Source organism: Micropterus salmoides, unplaced genomic scaffold (assembly GCF_014851395.1).
Source record: "Micropterus salmoides isolate LMB-PRFRI ecotype aquatic unplaced genomic scaffold, ASM1485139v1 Ms_hic_scaffold_8, whole genome shotgun sequence".
Lineage (NCBI taxonomy): Eukaryota > Metazoa > Chordata > Actinopteri > Centrarchiformes > Centrarchidae > Micropterus > Micropterus salmoides.
In genome coordinates this window covers 29,085,467-29,107,572 of record NW_024044570.1, presented here as the reverse complement: position 1 = coordinate 29,107,572, position 22,106 = coordinate 29,085,467, and the positions used below count along the sequence as shown (strand labels likewise).

The 22,106-nt window shown below is 40.4% G+C and overlaps 1 protein-coding gene across 1 annotated transcript in view; it reads left to right on the top strand.

Annotated features, from left to right (window-relative positions):
* The window catches only part of nup93 (nucleoporin 93), a 29,099-nt gene that overhangs the window by 1,958 nt on the left and 5,035 nt on the right, over positions 1–22,106 (top strand). Inside the window, exons 3-12 of the mRNA XM_038706250.1 lie at positions 313–430; positions 14,198–14,260; positions 15,830–15,958; positions 16,876–16,950; positions 18,085–18,177; positions 18,294–18,433; positions 18,594–18,726; positions 19,081–19,238; positions 19,374–19,539; positions 19,767–19,860. Of these exons, the coding sequence (XP_038562178.1) occupies positions 313–430; positions 14,198–14,260; positions 15,830–15,958; positions 16,876–16,950; positions 18,085–18,177; positions 18,294–18,433; positions 18,594–18,726; positions 19,081–19,238; positions 19,374–19,539; positions 19,767–19,860 (1,169 nt within the window). The remainder of the gene's footprint in view (positions 1–312; positions 431–14,197; positions 14,261–15,829; positions 15,959–16,875; positions 16,951–18,084; positions 18,178–18,293; positions 18,434–18,593; positions 18,727–19,080; positions 19,239–19,373; positions 19,540–19,766; positions 19,861–22,106) is intronic.

Genomic DNA, 22,106 nt, shown 5'->3' with positions numbered 1-22,106 from the left:
CACTATTATACAGACTTCTTGTTTTAAGAAATATGTAAGATGAGGTTTCATTGTTGTCTTGTTTAACAGATTCAGTCTTTTCTAAATACCATTTATTTTATACTTGGTTTAATTTTCCTCAAATGCCTTAACATGAACCTGTGTAATTGGTTTGAGTTGTCTTGACATGAATATTAAACCAGTGGAATAGTAGCAAAGCCTCTTGTGCCCTCTAGTGGTTGTGAAGCAAACAAGTTCATTGTCAGTCTTGCTCTCACTTTAGTCCTTCCATTACATGGATGCATTCTTACCACCGCTCTGTCTTACTCTCAGGTCAATCCTTCTTGGTTCCAGAGGTTTAGACATCTTCCACATTTCTCAGAGGTTGGAAAGTCTAAGTGCTGCCACCACTTTTGAGCCCTTGGAGCCGGTCAAAGACACTGACATACAGGTATGAATGACCTAATAGGCCATGCATCCAGCTAGCTGCTAGCTTTGCTGTCACTTACAGACTGTTTTGCTAGAGAAAGACTCCATCAGTGAGTGTTTTTTGTGAAATGCATAAAGACACAGTTACAATTAATATTGTTTCAAATATAATGTGGGTTTTTCTCATCAGGGTGCTTTCATTCCTGTAGTTCGGTTCATTTGGTTCGGACCACTGCGAAAAAAATTCTACATTGTTTAATTTTAGTTCTGGTCTTGTTCACAATGACCGTTGACCAACGAACCAAGAGGAGTAAACATGAAGTTATACCGACTGATTGATAAGTGCAGTTACTCATTGATTGGACAGTTTTGATGATTGTCATCCTGCATTGTCAGGACCCATGTGGGTAAATCATGTTCCTGTGACTGACAGAAGTTTATCCAGCAGTGTAATGCATCTGATGTGCATACTTGTGTTCTTTGGTGTCACAAAGAGCTCACCAAGAAATAACTGATTATTAGCATATTATTAGTATTATTACACTGCAAATCGGCAGAATGTTGTAAATAATGACTAACAAGTAGAGACAGGACAAAAATGAGGCGTCTTATACAGTAATGTACAGCTAGAGGCACTAGTAAGGCAGTTGTGAGACGCCTCTCTCACTCGCCGTCAACTAGGGTGGGGCCAAATTTCCTTGGAAAACCTGTAGGAGAGATGCTCATTTTTGTGCATTAAGTGTTTTGTTTTCATTAATTTTTTTTGTAATTACTTCTGCCATGGATGTTATGATTTGAATATAAAAGGAACAAAATACACTCTTTACAAAAAGTTACTTTTATAGTCATTTATAACAATCAGTTTTTCCCTTCAAATTTCTTTCAGCATCAGTGATGCATGTCAGTTGTGTATGAGCTGTATTCATGCACTTTGGAATAATGATAATTTCAGTGTTTTCCCTAAGTTTGTAGAAGACTTCAAAGGTAGATTTATTTTAACAGCTTGTAAAGTGAAATTGAGTTTGTCTCTCCCTTCTCCTACATAGCAGACAATATACAGTAATACAGAAGCAATTATAAAACAGAAATAAACTGTATTCAGTGGAGCAGGGCTGAGGATGAATTATAATTTTAGGAGTCTGATAGCTTGGGGGGGGAAAAGCTGCTCTGCTGTCTGGTGGTGTGACAGCAGAAACTTCTATATCTCTTCCCAGAAGGCAGCAGGGTGAACAGGCTGTGGCTGGGTGGGTACTGTCCTTTAGTATCCTTTGGGCTCTGCGTAGGCACCTCACCTCACCAGTATCACTGATGCTCGGGAGATGGGTACTAAAGATCTTCTGAGCAGTTTCAATCACCTGCTGCAGAGCCCTCCAGTCCTGGGCAGTGCACATCCAATGCCAGTTTGTGCTGTTTCCAGTCAGGATGCTCCTGCTTTCTTTTGCTCCTCTGTAAAAGCTGACAAGAACTTGGCACAGGAATTTGGCCTTCTTAAGCTTCCTTAAGTGCATGTATTTGGTGTGGGGTTTGGGGATACTCCCCCAAGGAAATTTAACTTAACATTTTTCTTATGGAGACAAAAGGCAAAAGTTAGTTAAATTGAATGTATTTTTAACCATCTGCAACTGTCCCAGATCACCCTAACTGTTCCCAGGGTTGGGGGTCAGTCGCAACATCAGACTTCTTAAATTCAAATACATATTGTAAACGATATGTTATATGTAATCTTCTTTAAATTGTAAGGGTAATTAGCAGACCGATGTAAGTTTAATATAACAATTTAGTTGGTCTTATCCAAATAGTCTATGAGTAACTGAAAGAAATGCAGAAAGTGTTGCAACAGTCCCCAGTTTCCCCTAATGTTGGGTTTTAGGTTTGGTTTCTGATCAGCCTCCAGAACATAGTCTGAAACCCACCTTTTCAAGCGGTCTCGGTGCGGTTGTTTGGTCCTCAACAATGTTTGACTGACACTTTCACATCAGTTTTTCGGCCAAGGTATGTAAGTAATGTTAATTACCTACAGATGATGTTCGCCAGATATTCCCTGCAAATTGTGTCTCAAAAACGGAAGTTTGAAATTCCTAAGTCTCAATGAGGCTAGCGTAACACACCCTGAATCTTCAACTGAACTGTCAGCGGTCGTGTTGCATTGTGGGTAATGTAGGCACCAAAAAGATGACATCTCTGGTTGCGCAGCAACGATTCAACAAGGATCTGCGTCCCATTTTTACCTTTTCCATCCACTTGAATCTGCTTTCCTTTATACCTATCTCATCCTCAGCTTACCCTCGGTCTTCTTCTGGTTCAGAGAAGTTGCTGCATTTCCCTGAGCTTCATCTGTTTCTCTTTCTCTTCATTCCTCTTTTCTACCCTGCTTAATCCTCTGTCTACAGCTGATCATTCATCTCTCTCCATCACCATGTCTCACTCTCAATTTCTCTCTTTTTTTCTAACCCCATCTCTGTTCATTCTTTTACATTTACTTGTCTTTTTTTTAATCTGTATCGTTCATTTGTCTTGGACAGTCGGATGTATGCTAGCCTGGTCGGGTTTGACTTACTGACTATCACACACACTCTCTCTGCTCTTTCTGTTTTCCCCTTATTGGTTTACAAGAAGACAGTACATAACAAAGTTTCATTTCAGAACAAATGTGCAGTGCGTCCTTCAGTAGAATAGCTCTCTGCTGGGTTACAAACACCACAGCTCCATTTGAACAACCAAATTCCAGGAAGGTGGTGAGAATAAAAGGAAACTCTGCAGAGACAGTTGCATTGAATTGGCATTCATCTTAAGGCCCATTTTGTTTAGTATATAACAGTTTTCCGAGGTTTTTCTTAGTGGCTCATTCAGCCGTAAACACAATAACAACTACATAGAATATATTACTGAAAGGTGTTTCTAATATTTTATCTACCTCGAACACATGCCTTACAAAGTACAGGAGTTTTTAGTTTTCTGGGCTATCTTAGTGTATTTGACTAGCTGGCCAATAACAGAGGTAAGCTGCTACCATATTGGGAATTCTCTTTTAATCGAGCTCATGAGACAAAAAGTTGACTACTTGTGAGTGATTTGGCTCGATGACAAGGAGGCAAAAAAATGAATCAGACTCAGGAGGCCCGTTCAGCAATAAATAACAAAACAGGAAAAGCTTGTTTTTATATGTTTTGTTTGAAAGTAAGACCACTGAAAGAAACCTGATCAACACCAAGCTACACTGCAGCCTTCTTACAGATCTCCATTTAGTTTTCTTTTGGGATGCAGTCACATTGTCACCAAGTACTCTGAGGTAAAAAGAGTTTATAGTGAGTGGTGTGGAGATATAAGATAGACGATTGACATGCTACGTGTAGGACAGAAGGCAAGTTTCAGTAAATACAAGCAGTGTATTGCAGTAATTGTAACACAAATACTCTGTTTTCTAAGATTCAATACACTATGAAGGCATTGCTCTAGTAGTTAAATGTTAGATATCAAAGGAAATTCACATGCTGTATCCAGGTTTTTTTTTTTTGCAATCAGTCATCAATGAGGCAGACGTGGTACCATCCTGATCACGTGCACACACATGTATGTGTACCAAGTGCATGTACCAAGCAAACGAGACATATTTTAAAAGTTCTAATAATTCTAGATGATTTTAGAAAATGACAGTGATCAGGTTGATGCATATTTTATTTTAAACAGAGGTGCCCTTTTCAACATTGAATCAAATGCAACATAAAAGCTAATGTGTTCATTTACACAATTAACAAATAGCAAGTTGTTTAAAATTCAACAAAATATAAAATCAGCTCTTGTTTTCATTTATAGTTCAGGGTCCTCCTGCAGTGTAGTCAATATTCCTGGATATTAAATGCTCATCTGAAGTTTTCTTTAGTGGTCCCAGTGATATTTGTTCTTACTGAAGCATGTCACATGACACGGTTAAGCGCTGTTTGAGACTGAGAGCATGACGTATACTGAATATTCTGCTTACTTATGTAGATCTCCTGTTTTTGTATTAGTTATAAGTTATTGTATTTAGGTAATCCCCTCTCACACTTTTACAAGACAGTTTTACGAGACAGCCTATAATTTATTAATTTTTAACTAATTTTGTTTATTTTACTTCCTAATTTAAGTTATTTGCTTTTATCAGTATAGGTGGCAGTCATGTTCTCACATGTGGGTATCAAACTTTTGTGTTAAAGTAAAGTGGGGAAAAAGTTGATTAAAACTTTCATATCACCAGTGGAAACAAATGCACTCTGGCTTTGTAGTTGCTATGAAGGAGCGCACAAAGTCGCTTGAGTCTGATGATGTTCGTGGCTTTTTGACACATGAAAGTATGTTAGATCTGTAATAGATGGAAATTTAGAGTAGAAAATGTACTATAGACATCTGGGTAATCCCCAAAGAAATGATCAGAATCTAAACATTTTATTGCAAATATGGGAGATTATCATCTCTAGCTTCTAGGTGTATGAGAAGTCTGTTGAGATGCACCAGTATTGTTGCACCTCTAATCATATTTAGTGGTTGAATTTAGCTTTAAATGATGCAAGGCCTTGGGATTGGGGGAGTACTGGAGGTTGATAGACAGAGAAAATGCGAAAAAGCTTTCTGTGTGTGTCAATAAATGTGTGTGTTTCGCCTGAGTGAGCTGATAAATGCCTCTGCGGTTGCTGCGTGGAACACACACACAAACGTAGTGCGGGAATTGGTGTGTTAATGTGTCTGTGTGTACGGCTGAACTCAAATTAGTGAGGATCTTACAACAGAAGGCAATATTGACACAGAGTCCTAGATCTATGGGATTTATGGCTTGATGGATGTAGGAGTGGCTAGTTATGTGACATCAACTTGTTAATAATTTTCCATATATTGATGGGGCGGGGGTTCTTTGTTCGACCCATGTCCCATCTGCAAAAATAGAGGAGGCTGGGTTTATGACCTGTACTACAGCCGGCCACTAGGGGGCGATTGGCTTCACTTTTGTGGAGCTGTCACGTCATCCTCTTTATATGTCTATGCTACCAACACATCTGTATACAGAATTGTTACCACATAGCAGACGTCTTTACAATTAAATCTTTGTTCTGTGTTCTGCCAGTTTTGCGTTTGTTCTGCTGTGGGTCGGTATTTTTTTGTCTGTCATAAAATAATGTATCCAGTGGTTAACAAAGGAGGTTGATAAAGAGAAATATGTAGAGAGAGAGGCCGAAAGAAAATCAGGAAATGTAGGTGGCAATCAAATGACAACAATGGACAAAAAAATTGTAGAAATGGAAGGCGGAGAGCTGTGCTCGGTATAAAAATGGCGACTGGCTGCAATTTATTTCTGTCTCTGTGTCCTCGTCTCACTTTTCACACTGTTCCATCTTTCTCTGCCCGGGCTTGCTCTCTCTCCTTTTCATAACCTTACCCTCGTTCAGCTGGTCCCTCTGATTACTCTCCTTTTCTCTTTTACTTCCCCTTCTTTCCTCTCTGATTTTTCCTCTTTTTCTCCCACTCCCATTGACACACATCTCTCGGCAGTGATGGCATGCGTTCGGCAGCAGATGCAGTTGGCTAAGCCCAGAGCATCTGCTGAGATAGACGAACACTACTGACATAGCTTCACAGGACGTGTGTTGTGCACAGGCTCCTTGTGCTGTGTTTGCATGTCTGTATCTGTGTCAGTCGCGATCGATTGCTGGCGTATACAGTGTCTCTCTGTGGCCTTATGAATGAATGTGTGTGTCTAGCATAGATTTGGCTGCACGTGGGCGCATGCATTTTCATCCCGTCTGTGCTAGTCTGCACATATGAATGCGGCTATATGGCATGTGTCTGTTTGTGAATGAGTGTGTGCCATGAGCACACGAGTGTGTATGAACATGCCGGCTTTGTGTATGTGTTGTCATCGTCAGCCTGCATATAGGAACCCCCCACCTCCACCACCACGTGCCTCCCAAACCCTTCATTAACTAAACATGACCCTTAAGAGCATGATTAGCCTCGTTTCAAGACAGGATGTCGGAAGCCATCAACCAAGGGGGGGGATCCATTACTATAATTGCATTGAGCTGAGGGAGGAGGAAAGGAAGGATGCATAGATGGATAAAAAAGGAAGAAAATGAGGGGGGGTGGGGGGCAGAGATGCCGGGATGAAGTGAAGGAGGGAGAGAGACAGAGGATGAGGGCTGTGGGGGTGGCAGCTGATGGTAGGAACTGATATTCTATATGAATCCATAGTTCCTTCTCGTGGATCCCCCCTGTGTCTGAGTGCTCAGTTGGTACGGCCCTCTGACAATAAAACCACCTCCAGTGAGTCTTGATGTGGTACTTCCACTCAGTACTCCAGCTCACGCACAAGAGTCACTGGCCTGCTTTCGAACGGGGAAAGGCTGCAAGTGGACCGCCATGCCGGCTCGAAAGGGCACAGGGAACACGCCCCAGCATGGCGGCCACTGCTGCTGCCCTGGCACAGCGACACAGAGGGATGGAGAGGCGGAGGGGCGATGCAGGTCTCCTGGGCTGTCAAAGCCCAGATACCTGGGCACAGACAAAGAAACGAAAAACATTTTTTTACTCTTTCCTGTCTCATCGTGTCTTTTCATCTGTCAGTCTGAACGCCAGGCAGGCAGGCAGGCGCTCGGCATGAGTGAGTATTGCCTATACACTTGGATATGCACACACACACACCCACTCATTCACTGACAGACAGACAGGCATGTGCTTTGTCTGTCACACTTGTTTTTGTCATTTGTCTCTTTCTCCATCTCTTCTCTGCTTATACTATATTGTCAGTCTCACTGTATGGCGCCCATGGCGATGATGATGATTGTATAAAGTGATTGTTAATGATTGAAGGCAAACATCACTGCCTCACTATGAATACACACGTGTATGTATGCTGTAGTACTTTACGTATATATTTTTGCTACACAGGAAATGAAGGAGTGATGGGTGGGGTTTCTCTCACACTCACACACATGCACACTCACTCACTTAGGCACTGGCCGGCTCATTGTGTCATGGCAAATGAGGACAGAAAGCCTCCCACTCTCACTTTCATGATAACTGGCACTGAGAGCGAAGCTCCCTGTCTTCAGTTCCCCTTTCCACACCATATCTCATAGTGTCTAATAAGCATGAAGCCAGATAGAAAGAGTGACACATCCGACTTGCTGATATTCCCGAACATACTATAAGATCGCATTCAGGCGCAGACAGTGTGACTGTCTGCGAGGCTAATGGAATGAGGGCCTGAGTGTGCCGGCACAGAAAATGAGCACATGCGTACATGTTAACATGCGTATTCGAAGGGACGCACGCGCACATTATCACCATTTTTATATGATTTCCTAAAATATGGCCATTCTTGTCCCTTAGCTTAAAATCGGGTGTATTTTTAAAAAATGTTCACTGATCTTTTATAACATCTGCACATTGTAAAAATTACAGAAACGGAAAGAAACTTCCATTATTGGCTTTTCAATTTAACGCAGACTAGCCCTCTTTCCTATGTTCTTTACTCAGGGTTTAGCTTTAATTTGTCGACGCACATCCGCTATTTGAATTTAACAGCAATGGAGTATTTTCTGATTTATCTCTAATTATTAAAATCCTTTTTTTTGGCCATGTTCTTGTGGAAGCTTCTGGGCTGTCTGGCCAGCAGCCTGTGGGTGTTCACAGTGGGTTGCAGATCTCTGAGGATACACGATACAGGGGTGGGGCAACAGATAATGTACATCTTTAGATACACCTATAGCCCAGCACTGAAATGATTGTTGAACATAGGCATGCCCCCCCCCCCCCCCCCCCATGGTCTCAATATGTCAGCGTGGCTCTTTAAAAAGACATGTTTTTCCTATTTTATGTTTATTTTTACCATTTGGGAATGAATGCAAGAAAGAACTGAGGTGTCGGCTGTGTCTAGTCAGTATGAAATGCTGGGTTCAGTGTATGTCAGACTAAATAGTATCTAAAATTTGTAACAAACATTAGTAACAATAAAAAAGATAACATTTGAGATCTATTTATTTTTTTAAGCATTATGTATTAACAGTAATGTTTCTTGTTCGTTACACTGTCTTTGTTATTAGTAGTAATATCATTCTAGCACAAAGATTTTGAGGTACAATATACATTTTTTTTTTTTTTTGTGAAAAGTAAAGAGCATTTGCATCTCAGACCAATGGGAATTATAGCCAAGTTGTCATTTTACATTTGGCACCAAAAATGTTGTATAGGCAAAGTCATTGGCAGTACAAGTGCAGCTGGCAACGAAATGACAGCAATGGAAAATCTTTGCCTCCTGTTGTATTTCAGTTGAAGCAAAAATGCTGAGGCATCTGCCCAGCAGAGTTATCCTGTGCTGCCCGAGGCCCCCCCACCCCATGTGTTTCTGGAGATGATGTCCGTCTCATTTCCCCTCCTCCAATTTATTGGAATAACAATCAGTCATCACCAATGACTAATACAATCTCCTGTTCTCTTGTAGTAGATATCTCTTAGCCTCTGTTACAACGATTCTATTGTATTCTCCTACTTTTTGCAGTCCAGCTCTCCAGTGAGTGTTGACCTGAGCTCTCCTCTGGTTAGAGTGGTTAAATATAGACCTATTCTCAGAAATGGAGAAAGAAAAAAGAAAGGGAGGGAGTGGGTGGAGAGAATCCACCGATATGTGGACTGGACCAGAGGGGTAAATGACAGGTTGGGGGAGAGGGAAACTTAGTTCCCCCCCTAAATGATTAATTAATAGAAAAATTGTATTAAGCTTTTTACCAAGACCAAGTTAGACTTTTAGTTTTAGCCTTTATTATGCCCAGTAATATCACACCATGCATCTATCTGCAATATAGGGCTGGATGATTTGGAGAAAGAGTGATTATTGTGGACAATATTCAGTTATAATGGAACAAATGGTACTATGAGTCTACTTTTTTAGACAATTTAGAAAATTCACAAAATACTGACATTTTGAAACATGTATTTCTCAACAAGTTTAAACAATATTTATAACAATAACTAGTAAAACAGATGTAAAAGAGAGCAAGGGGAGCAAGTTGCTCTACGGAGGAGGCAGCTAGAAGGATCAAATATTGTCTGTATATCTGTCTACTGCTGAGTCTCTATGGAGGAGGAACTGTACATGAGTGTATTAAATAAAGAGTATAATGTTTAGTTAAAAGTATACTGTTAGTATAACAATAATATATTAAATACTACATTTCTCATAATTTCATATAATAGTATAGTTTTTTTACCACTAGTTGAATATTAAATGCAGTTATAGCTGTTTCATTTCTGTGGGTTGTTTTTATTCATTAAATCCTTATGCAAGAAAAAGGCTCTACATTGGTCTCTAATTTGTTGATGCTAAGTACTTACTTGTCAATAATAATAATAATATATTGTTCAACATTTAATGATTTGCTGTAGCACGTCTAACTTTTTTTTTTAATGTCCTGCCCCACCCAGGCTGTGATTGGTCGGTAAACGAAAAGTGACTGACCAGCACGTGGCTGTGAAAAGTTGAACATGTTGAACAACTAAAGGCACTGATACAACAAAAGTTAAAATGGTCAATTTGCTAAACCCAAACATTCCTTATCTTCTCCCTGTTTTCTTCTAGGGATGCACCGAAATGAAAATTCTTGGCCTAAGCCGAAACTGCATACGACATAAATAAATTAAATAGTAAAAATGTGCTTTTTACTCAGTGTTTCCCACAGGATTTGGGGAGACTATAGTGGGTGGGGCCGAGGCCCCAGAGGGTCCATTTACTTTTAATGTACACATGTAATATGTTTTATACTTTCTGTGAATATAATCCAATTAATCTCATTTCCATACTGTAGACACCTTATTTTGAAAACCGGACGTTGTCACATGTGTATCATCGCGCTAAATTTATTAAATCCGATTTGATAAATAATGTTGTATGTAGTTCTCGTATTGCGTAACATGAAAACTTCTTAGCCTCTCTTCAGGGAGGACTTTGTAAAGAGAGAAACTGACAGGATAAAGTCACTAACCTGCCTGTCAGCTCGCACTGGTCCGTTTCAGATACCATAAAGGCTTGAATACGTGTGCACTCCAAATCTAGGTACGGCTAGCTTCACCATCTCACAGATGAGTGGCAGAAACACTCAAAGCGGGTCAGACCGTCTGTTGCCTTTTCTAAGAAGTCCGCCACAGATGGAGTGGATGTGCTAGAATACAATTCAGCAGAACAGTGTCTGCAAACGGCGATTTTTACGTCTTTCTCGGACACTTCAGAATACTTCCACACTGCCGACATGTCTTTGTAATTGTTCGTAAAATGTATTCGGTCTTTTGAGGTATTTGGCCGAACACAGAAACTTTTTTTTTTTGTTTGTTTCTTTTGGCTATTTTCGGCTGAATAATTTCAGTGGCCGAACTTTAGGTGCACCGGTTTGCGAGAGCCCAGCGTGGCCGTGGAAAATGAGCAGACGTCAGCGCACACAGAGTGTCACACACTTTTTCTGTTTTTTTTAATCGCGCACTTTTTGCAGTTACATGACAACATCGCGAATGCGATTAGATGTGTTGAACTGAATCTTCACCTTTCTAAATTGGCGCAGACACTGCTTTTGTTTTCCAGCAAATGTGTAAAGAAAGAAGCTTGACTGGTTGTGCTTTACTGACCCACTTAAAGCTGTAGCAAAGTGCTATCCACTATGATTGAGCAAGATGAAGTTAAGTTTTTCACCGCTGTATCATAAATTCCTTTTGATAAAGGACCTCAATAAGAAAAAGTTAAACAAAAAACATATTAGTAATATATAATACATACTACAGTATTCATGTATGTGAAAGAAACTGCTGTTGGAAATGTAAAGTAAAACACACAATACAGTTCAGTATGAAATCAAATCACCTGCAGCGACCATGCCACAACAGAATACACCACTGTCCTATTTTCCAGAGTAGAATATCAGAGTTGGTTGGACTTCCTTTTGTGTGTGTCACAGCCCGGCTTCTGTACTTTGACTTGATGACTCTTGTCAAAGGATAGCACGTCTTCTGCAGTATTAAAAAGACATTGTTGTTAAGCTGAAACTGGTTAGATTGTCTCTGCAGGCGAGGAATCAAGTGAAATAAAACACAAAAGACCTAGACACTCGTCCAATTTTACGTCATATGCCATACTTAATATTCTGATTGTCAGCCTAGATCTTAGACTTACATTTTTATAGCACTGGTAAGGTTTTGTTTTCAGTGCAGTAATTATCAGTTACTCAATTATGTTTTGGTATTGACATTGTTTCAAGAAGTTATTCACTCTGGCAGTGAACCTCTCTGCTTCCAATTGGCTCTCATTTGTCAGGACAAAGGGATGGGAGTGAAGGAGGATTAGAGGAATGCAATGACAGACAGAGGTGAAGGCTGAGCGCTTGCAAAGAAAGGAAGGGGAGCAAATGAGACTGAAGTAGGTAGAGGAACGAGCAGGTGGAGGGGTAGGGACACAAGGGAGAGGTGACTAGAGAGGAGAGATAAAAAGAAGAGGGAAGCCAAGAGCACCCACATCCCTGTAGGGCAGAATAATCTCTAATGTCTCACCAGGTACTCGTTCTTCAAGCTAAAATGATCCTACATACTTCTAACGCAGAGACAGATGGTGCTAAAAATGTCATCAGTGAATTAAAATGCTATTATTTGACAGAGGGAGCAACTTTCCACCAACTTTAAAGACTGTTATGTCAGAGCCTGTCTCAGGGCTTTCTTGCATGATGAGGAGTGGCAGTATTTTAATTTACGTCTCAGGAATGTCACACTTCTTCTGCTGTGGTGGGCAAACCAGCTTAGAAGTGCTTTACCGCCAGCAAGTGTGGCACTCATGACTTGTGAGAACAGTCCTGCTGCCCAAACCATGTTACCTTGCAAGGTAGCTGTTTTTTTGACATCATGTGAAAATCCAGCCCTGATTTGCTACATAGCCCTGAATATATAGCCACAACTGTGAGGTGGATGGATTATCTCGGCAAAGGAGAAGTGCTCACTAACACAGATTTTGACAGATTTGTGAACAATATTTGAAAGAAACAGGCCTTTTGTGTACATAGAGAAAGATCTTTGAGTTCAGCTCATGATGAATGGGGGCAAAAACAAAAGTGTTTCATTTATAATTTTGTTCAGTGTATATAGCAGAGACACTAATAAAAATACAAGGAAATTACAATTTAGCTCGTTAACTGTTAAACTCTTATTTGCTGATTCCAGCTTCTACAATTTGTGGGTTTGCTGGTTTTCTCCATTTCATATTGTAAATTAAATACTTCATTTTTTGTACTGGTTAGTAGAATATCTTTGGGTTGGGGACTGTTTGTCGGACAGAACAAGACATTTGAAGATGTCTCCTCTGGCTTTCAGAAATTGTGACGTCCATTTTTAACTATTTTTTTTTTAAGACATTTTGTAGACAAAATGATTCATCAAGAAAGAATCAGCTGATAAATAGATAATGAAAACAAGTATTAGTTGCAGGCTGATTGATAAAATTAAAGTCTTTAAGAAATCAACTAGGCCTCTGGGAAATTGTGATATCTAGCTATTTTTGGCATCTTGTGGTCTTAATGATCAATTAAGAAAAGGGTAGATTAATAAGTCTATTTTAGGTGCTACTAATTAGTAACAACATTTCTAGTGAAATTATGCCTTTTAAATTGCTTAGCATGCTGATTATGTCAGTCTGATATGTTATTCTAATTGACATTGCAGTTGTAATGTGATCCTAGCTATGATGACAGATAATCAGGTGAAATAATGGTGTTTTTTTCTCAAAGTAGAAACACACATTTACAGTTCCAGTTTACCATCTTGTGTTTTTCATGTGGTATCCAACTGGTCTTGGGTATAAGAAAAAATATATATAACCAAAGGCATTCCAATGTCATCAGTTTGATCACAGGAAAGGCTCTCTATATATATATATCAATATTTCTGAATAAAGAGATTTTTCATTCGCAGCTAATGAACTGTCATTGTCTGTATATTAAAGTGTTAGACATGTATCAGGAAAGAATCTATATTTTTACATCAACGTGTATCTTATGATACTGTAATGCTTGCAGTGACACGCTCTTTTATTTGCTTTAAGACAGTAACGAAGTGCATACAGCGTAGCCCCCATTTTTGTGTTCTCTCAAGATGTCACTTATGCACGTCCACGTTCACTCACTTTCCTGCTGAAGACGAGTGCTGTCGTGTTCTTTCCTGCGTACTCCAGGTGTTACATAAGTACCATTTACTCACTCGATAGCTCAGATCTTGTGTGCAAGATAAGTGTCATTATTATTATTATTATTGTTATTATTATTTTAAGATGACTAGGGTGTGAATAATTACCATTTTCATAGGAAGGGCCAGAGACGAGGGGGTTGATGAATGCAGGGGCAGCCATCTTGAGAAGTTACCAAAATGGAGGCTATGCTGACTGCTGTCTCATAGCAAAATGGCGTGTGAAAAGCATGGACACCTCTTCCTCTGGCGTCTGTATAAAACAGCAACCATATGTTTGACTAATCCGGACATGAGACTAGGAAGGGCAGAGAAAAATAGGATGGAAACTTGAGAAGCAGCTTCGATCTCCCGTAGAGTAAATTACTGTGCGCCTTCTAGATCTGTCCCCCTAGAACTCTCTGAATACGGTTTATCTCTGCTTCAGTTTGTCCTCATTGTTTGAGCTAATATCTCCTGCCTTCTCTTTCTGTTTTCTGTGTTTTCTCTCTCTGTCTCTCTCTGCGTTTGTCACACATCTCGTCCTCTCCCTGTGTCTTGTCCGCCTTGTCCACAGGGCTTCTTGAAGAACGAGAGGGACAACGCCCTGCTGTCAGCCATCGAGGAGTCTCGACGCAGGGTCAGTATCTGCCCAATGTCTGATTGCTTCTCAGGTTGAAAACATATGGGTGATGGAATCTAAATCCTACAGTGTGGGGAAACCTGTTTAAAAGGCACCTCTGGGTTCAGACAAAACCCACATCTCAGTATTATTTTCATCACTTTTCATTATGTACAGGTGAATAATTTACATTTATTTACAAGTACCAGGGGCAGTAATTAGGCTTTATAGTGACAGACGTTAGTGGCTCTTTGTTTGCTTCATATTTAGTTTTACAAAATCAGATAAGTTTTCAGCACTGCAGAGTGTATTAACATTAGAACATCCCAATACAGGAGCACTTAGAAACCAATTTTTTTTTCCTATAATTTCTGCTTGCTGTGATCTAAAAATCCTTCTGGTGTGAACCTTCAGGGAATGGTTTTGAAATGGCTTCCCTGGTGTGCAGAGCTAATAGGCCCTGCGTTTAATTAGCTGCTGTTCCCATTATCTCTCTCTTCTCCCTGAGAGAGGAAAAAAGGGACTTATGTGCAAGAGTGGAAAGCTCAAATGCAACGAAGATTAAAAAGATAGCTGATGTTAAAGGATTTCTATCTGACTGCTTTACCTTTTCACATCACATGTAATGTGTCCTATTGGGCTGTTAAATGACATATTTAGTCTGACTTGTCCAGTCTCGTAACTACTTGACATTAATATGGTCTCATTTAAATGCCAAGACCAATTCTGGATTTTTAAGGCAGATACTGATATCAATATTTGAGTGTTTAAAAAATCTGATAACAATACATTGAGTGATTAAGAAAAAAATCATTCAAACATACACGTGTGTGTGTGTGTGTATATATATGTGTGTATATATATAATAGATGTGTCCGACATCCAGGTAGTGACCAAGTTAACGAAGTAAATGGTAGCTCTAGTCTACATTTGTATCTCCCTGAGCTGCAGATTGGAAGGATTCAATTATCTCACGTTCCCATTACTTTGAGTCTCTATGGAGAGTTAAAATAAACGGCACTGTGCCCTGGTGGAGTAGTACAATCATGACAGAGGTCTGTTGCTAAATCCGGGGTGTTCACATGTATGCCATAGATTTAGCCCAATTTACATAAAGTACATGTATTTTGTTCTGCATGTGCGTACCCTAGTTTGTCTGGCTACTGGAGACAATTCTTCTTGCACTAAATCAGTTGCTAATATCTGCCACGCCCTCCACCCACCTGCTGATGCCATTAACACCCACTGACACAAGATTAAACATTTAACTTGGTAGCATTCATACATCCACCTTAAGATCAACAGGGAAAATGTTGGAACCTTTATTTAATGCAACATGCCGCGTAAACTGACTTGTTCTCTCATTTACAAAAGTTCTGTAGCTTTCAAGTCTGTCTTCACAGTCCAACATGCCAAATGTAAGAATGCCCTAACCCGTGTGCCGTAGTATATGGAGTACAACCAAAAAAGCCTCTTGAATGAGAGGTGAAATGTCTTCAAGGATCTTCAACCATTTGCCCTTGATTTCAACCTTCCTTGGATACACGGAGTATGATTGGGTACCTTTCTCCCTTCCTTATGTTTCAGACGTTCCTGTTGGCTGAAGAGTACCACCGTGAGTCGATGCTGGTCCAGTGGGAGCAGGTGAAGCAGCGAGTGTTGCACACGCTACTCGGAGCAGGAGAGGACGCACTGGACTTCAGTCAAGATGTGGAGGTACAGGAGGACACACAACACAGAGCTGCTCTAGGAGGAAGGACCTCAACAGTTCAAGGGGAGACAACTAAAGAAAAAAATGGATCTTTATCAAAAGAGAGACAAACGGTCTCAGTCTGATAGACACCTTGGGTAGCAGTGTTTACCTATTGGGAAAGCTCAGATTTTTCAGAACACTTTCTGCTTCCACTGTTGAGGTTTAAATTCTTTGCTAGAGGTTGATATTTATTAATTTACACTGTTATTATATCGATAAGTCGTCTAACTTATTTTAAATCTCTCTCAGTTTACTTGTCAAGTATGTCTATAACACAGTGGATTTATCAAATAATAGTGACCTCGTTTTGTGACTCATTGAGCAACAATGTAATTTCTTTTCCAAATCATTTGATCACACAGACACACATACAAAGAACATCTATATTGTACTTTTCTGTATTTCAACTTCCTGGACTGAATATGTCTACTTAAAAGTCTCAAGTCTCTCACGCAGATTTCTTGACACTGTGTACTCGTAGCTGTCTACACTCTCAACTGAACTATCCAGAATAACTGTTTCATCTGTGACTCATGGATACTATTTTTGTCTTCTCCCTGAGTAAAAGTAAAAGACTTTTATCCTTGTGTCGTCCTGTGGGAGCCTTATCCCAGTATGCATTGGGCAACAGGCATGGAAACACTGGACAGGTTGTCCTTCTATCAGGGCCGGAAACACTCTCACAATATTCAGTTTGTAAAAAGGGCATTCATATAAGATGCTAATCGATGATGTCACATTAGACACACTTGACAGTTTCATTGGCACATGATTGACGTGCCTGTTGTTTCTAGCTTTATTTAACTTCCTTTTAGAAATTCCACTTGCTTGTGCGCAGTGTATTTATTAAGTCATCTGTCGCCCCCTCTGTTTCTTGTAGCCTAGCTTTGTGAGTGAAGTGACGGCTCCGGGAAGGAGCGCGTTGGACAGCGTGGAGGTGGCCTATGGACGGCAGGTGAGTTTCCATCAGTCTAATCATTTTGATGTGCATTGAAACTCCAGTTAATGGCACACAGTTAAATTAAGTGTGGACAATCAAAATGCCCGTTCAACTTAGTGCCGCAGAGTCTTTTTTACTGGGTTTTTATTCTACCCCTGTCAAAGTCAGAAGTTAAGCTCTTAAAATCGGATAACGATATATTTACAGGTATTAATCTAATGTACTGAGTGGGACATTTTACACTCGAGAAATAAACTTAACCAACATATATACTGATACTGATTTATCTGGTTAAGCTAAAATTACCCTCTGAATTACCAGACTCTGTTACAAACATCAGTATTATTTTTTTTTTTTTATTATTTAGTTTAAGAATACCATCTGTGACAAAATGTGGAAATTAAGGAAAATGATTGCCATAGTTAAAAAATTAAAAGAGATGATATATCTGGTTGTGATAGCTTCTGTTTCATTTATTTAATGAATTTGCTGTAAAACGCTCAGCTGTTTCAAGTAAACGTTTTCATACCAGATGTTATCAGTACCTAAATGTGTTGATACTTTAAATCTAAAGCAAACCCACCTCTCAGCTTGACTGTAGTTGAAGTGTGTTGTGATGCCCTCAGTCTGATTGTTCAGCTGAAATTGGGTCACAGCAAGACAGGAAGCGCCAGATCAAAGATATCGATTGATTGGGCGGTAGAGGGGGTAATTCTCTCTCTCACTCTCTCCCTACCATCCCTCCTCCCTCATCATCCTGTCTGACCTTCTCTTTCTCTCTGCTTGTCTCTGATCTGCTACATGACGCAGTACTTGAATTGTGGCTTTTCCTCCGATCATGTGTCGACACATTGCGTGCGGCGTCATTTGTCTAGTTTTTGTTATCCTCTTTGATGACATTTTAAACATTTTGATTCTTTTTTTCTTGTTTTTTGTCGTGAACCATTTCACTCGATGGTCATAGGGTTTGCTTTTACTTGTGAAACTGAGGACGTAGTTATAGGCGGATTCAAACCACCAACAGTAATTTAAAAATGTAGAAATTAAATCTGAAGACTGGCATTTGACAATTTGGGGATCTTATCAAATATCAGTGTCTTGTCCTTTTTTGTCTTTCTCTCCCTTTATCGCCACCTCTTCCTCTTTCAGATTTACATTTTCAATGAGAAGATAGTGAATGGTCACATTCAGCCTAATCTGGGAGACTTATGTGCTTCTGTAGCAGAAAGCCTGGATGACAAGGTAAGAACATTTTCCCTTCACATCTGATATCACCAAGAAAATTTCATTTCATTTTCAGATTTGTTTTGTCTTGTTTGCTCTATACATGTCTTTACATGACTGTGACTGTCACGCAGAATGTATCCGACATGTGGCTGATGGTGAAGCAGATGACAGATGTGTTGCTAGTTCCCGCCAAAGACACACTCAAAAGTCGCACCTCTGTTGAAATGCAAATGGCCTTCGTACGCCAGGCGCTCAACTTCCTTGAGAACAGGTAACTGTGCTTGTTTTTGTTTTTAGTAGTGTTTGGTCTTGTTTTTGAAGAGGTTAAGTTTTTAGAGGGTGTAAGTTGGCACTGGACATACAGAAGCCTAAATTTAAGATGACCTGCGCCATGATGTATTCAGTGTGTGTGCGTGTGTGTCTCCTCCCAGTTATAAAAACTACACCATGGTGACTGTGTTTGGAAACCTCCATCAGGCACAACTAGGAGGAGTGCCAGGGACATACCAACTAGTCCGTAGCTTCCTCAACATTAAACTACCTGGGCCCCTGCCTGGCATGCAGGTAACAAACACACACAGATATTTAATGTTGTTTTTTTTTTTTTTTTTTTTTTTGCTAATTGTTTTAATTTTGTTACAAGTATACAGAATGTCTGAAAAGCTGAATGTATGTGCAGGTCAAAAACACTAAGATTAAATCTTTTCTTCAGCCTTCATTTACAAAAACGGGCTTGTTAAATCAAGCGTGTAGTCAACCGGTACATGTACGCCGATAGTGTCCCAAACATATTCCACCCCTGCATCACAGTGGCACACAATAGGGACAGAACCTTTTATTTGAAATTTATGATGAAAACTAAGTCATAAGTCAAGGGAATATTATCAGCCCTGTATTAAATGTCTGTGTGTGCAACAGGATGGTGAGATAGAGGGCCACCCAGTGTGGGCTGTGATCTACTACTGTCTGCGGTGCGGAGATCTGAATGCAGCCATGCAGGTTGTGAACAGAATGCAACATCAGCTAGGAGACTTCAAGACCTGGTTTCAAGAGTACATGAACAGCCCTGACAGACGGTGAGAACGCCTCAGCTCCTTGGCTTTGTGTATTTGTATATGTTTAGATGCCCACATAGGCAGGGAAGGTCAAACCATATTGTAATTTCTCTCCTCTCCTTTCATCTGTTTTACCTCTTGATCCCTTCGCTGCAGCCTTTCCCCGACTTCAGAGAACAAGCTCCGCCTGCACTACCGCAGAGTGCTGAGGAACAGTGCTGACCCCTACAAGAGAGCCGTCTACTGCCTGATCGGGAAATGTGACATCAGTGATAACCATGGAGAGGTGGCAGACAAGACTGAAGACTACCTCTGGCTTAAGGTACAGTATCATTCACTTTGCTGTTTTTGGTTTATTTTGTGAAGTTCAAGCATTAGCACACCAGAGCAGAAGCTGCCTAGTTTATGATCTCTTAAAGTTTAGTTAGTTCAAATCCGTGGGCTTGTGGATCATTTACTGTCTTACAGTATGTTTTGTTTTAGTACAGCAGTCATCAAGTTGTTGTATTTCTTTTCATTATTTTTACATGGTGTGTTTTGTCACTGCAGTTGAACCAGGTGTGTTTTGATGATGACGGCAGCAGCTCTCCTCAGGACAGGCTGACCCTGCCACAGCTACAGAAACAGCTGCTGGAGGACTATGGTATGGAACTGCGTTTCTGTTTCAGCTATAGAAATGACCACAAACATTTAAACTGTTTATTTATTTTTTATTTATTTTTTTGTGATATTTGACCTCCCAACTCTCTTTTCTTAATTTTTTCCACTGTAGTACTAACAGATATTGTTGCAGAGGGGGCACAGATACTTGCTGTGTGCCCCCTGTGGAACACACTTTCCTTGGGTAACCTTTGGCTGATGTGCTGCTGATTGTAATAAGACTACAACCATACCTGTTAGTTGTTGTAGATATGAGAGCAGCTTGCGTCGAGGGTTTTATTACCTTCTGTTTTAAATGAGTCAGAAAAGGTTAACCATATATCTTCTCCCATTTTTCACAACTTCACAACACCAGCCTTTTCTCTCCTCATTCAAATTTAAAATCTCTTTGTGATTTGTGAAATGATTGTTTTGTAAAGGAACAAGAGGCCAGGGATTACTAAAGAGTGTCCCACCATGACTGAGGGAATGTTACTGAAACGCTGAATTTTACATTGATATTAATGGTAACTGAATTCAATGTGGATCTGCCACATCATGGCTCTTAACCGGATTCATGATTAATTAGGTCAGTATTGGAGTACTGTGAACTGTACACTCAATTATTCCTGCTCTCTGTCTGTTTTACCTATGCTGTGAATATACATGCAAAACAATTGTATTCTAATCTACTGTTGCTAATAGTGTTAATAATAAACTTTGTCTTAAATGTGCAAACACACACAAAAAACCTCAATTTGCAGATATGGATGAGACACTTAAATATAAACAAATAAACTGAAAGTCAAATTGCAAAGTGAACAAAACATAAGGATCTGGAGGTAACTAATCAGAGAAACACGAGTCTACTGGATAATTAAACAACACTAAAGCAAACATCTTTGTCCCTGAAAAATCAGCTTTTTTCCCCATAAGTTTGGTTTGGTGAACAGCTCTAAACTCTCCAGTACCAATAAGCTGCAGCAACTGCTGCTAGACAACAAGCCAGCCAGAGGACTGACTCAGAGCGGGAGCATGTTCAGAACGCTTTCTCATAGTAGACAGGAACAAAAGTTCATGAGTTTGTGAAAAATTGAGCCAGAATCTGTTTATGAATCGATTTTTAAACTGCCAAATGTAGAAATAGCAACACAGTTTCTCATTTTTTATACTTTCAGCCAGAAGAGTTTCTAGCTTACAGGTGCTACTCTCTTCCAAGAACTCCGTGTCCTTGATGTCTCAACACAGTGAATAATACAAGAGGGGGCAAAGGGCACACTTTTGGGTACTCCCCCCTAGAAGGCATTCATGGTGTCACACGTGGAGTTGTACACTAGAAAAGTGATGGAAGTTGTTGTGTGAATGCTGAAATAAGAGAGCTTGAGAGAGAAGCTCAGATCCTGCATATGTTTGTGGTTCTGCACACCTGGTCAATCACTGCATGAAGTGGGAGCGCAGGTCAGATTTGTTCACAAACAAAATAAAACCACGCTCTGAAACAACCACATGCCCCCTGATACACAGAAAAGAGGGCGAAGCGTAAGGGCATTCTCTATCCCGCAGACTGAGAAAGCACAGTCCTCTCTCCTGGGTGTTGCCTTCTCCACGGGCCGATTCTGCTCCGTTCAGATAAGACTGCACTCTTTCCCTCACCCTCTCCCTCTCTCTCTGCGCAGTGGGAAGTACAGCCTGAAGCCTCATTCTGTTTTCTCTCTGCTGCTCGGCTCCCTCGGTTGTCTGGCACAGCGTTCCTTGTTGTCCTCCATCTTGCTTCACAGCGGGTCATAAAGCCCAGAGCCCTCTCGTCATTTCTCTCGCATACTGCCAGCGCTCGCCAGCCTCATCTGTTCTCTGCTTCTCTGTCCTTCGCTCGCTGCATCTCCGTCCTCTCCTCTTATCCCTCTCTCTCCTTACACCTGTGCCGTTGTTTTCCCTCTTTCCTCCCACTGCTTTTCGGCCTCTTTCACGTGCTCTCTCCTCGCATGTGTGCATTTGTTCTTTCTCATTTCTTGTTTGCACACTCTGCTGCAGCCCCTCCCCACCACCACCACACTCTTATCTCTCCTCCGTCCTTTTTTTTTCTCTTCATCGCTCGCTCCCTCTCTCTTCATCTCTCATGCGCTTTCGCTTTTTGAACTAAAGTGCTGTAAGTCTGAGATAAGGCTATGAAATGGCTGACACGGTCCACCCTGTTCTACTCCTCAAACTCTCAGCCAGCAAGAGGATTAAGGATTATAATTAAAAAGTAAG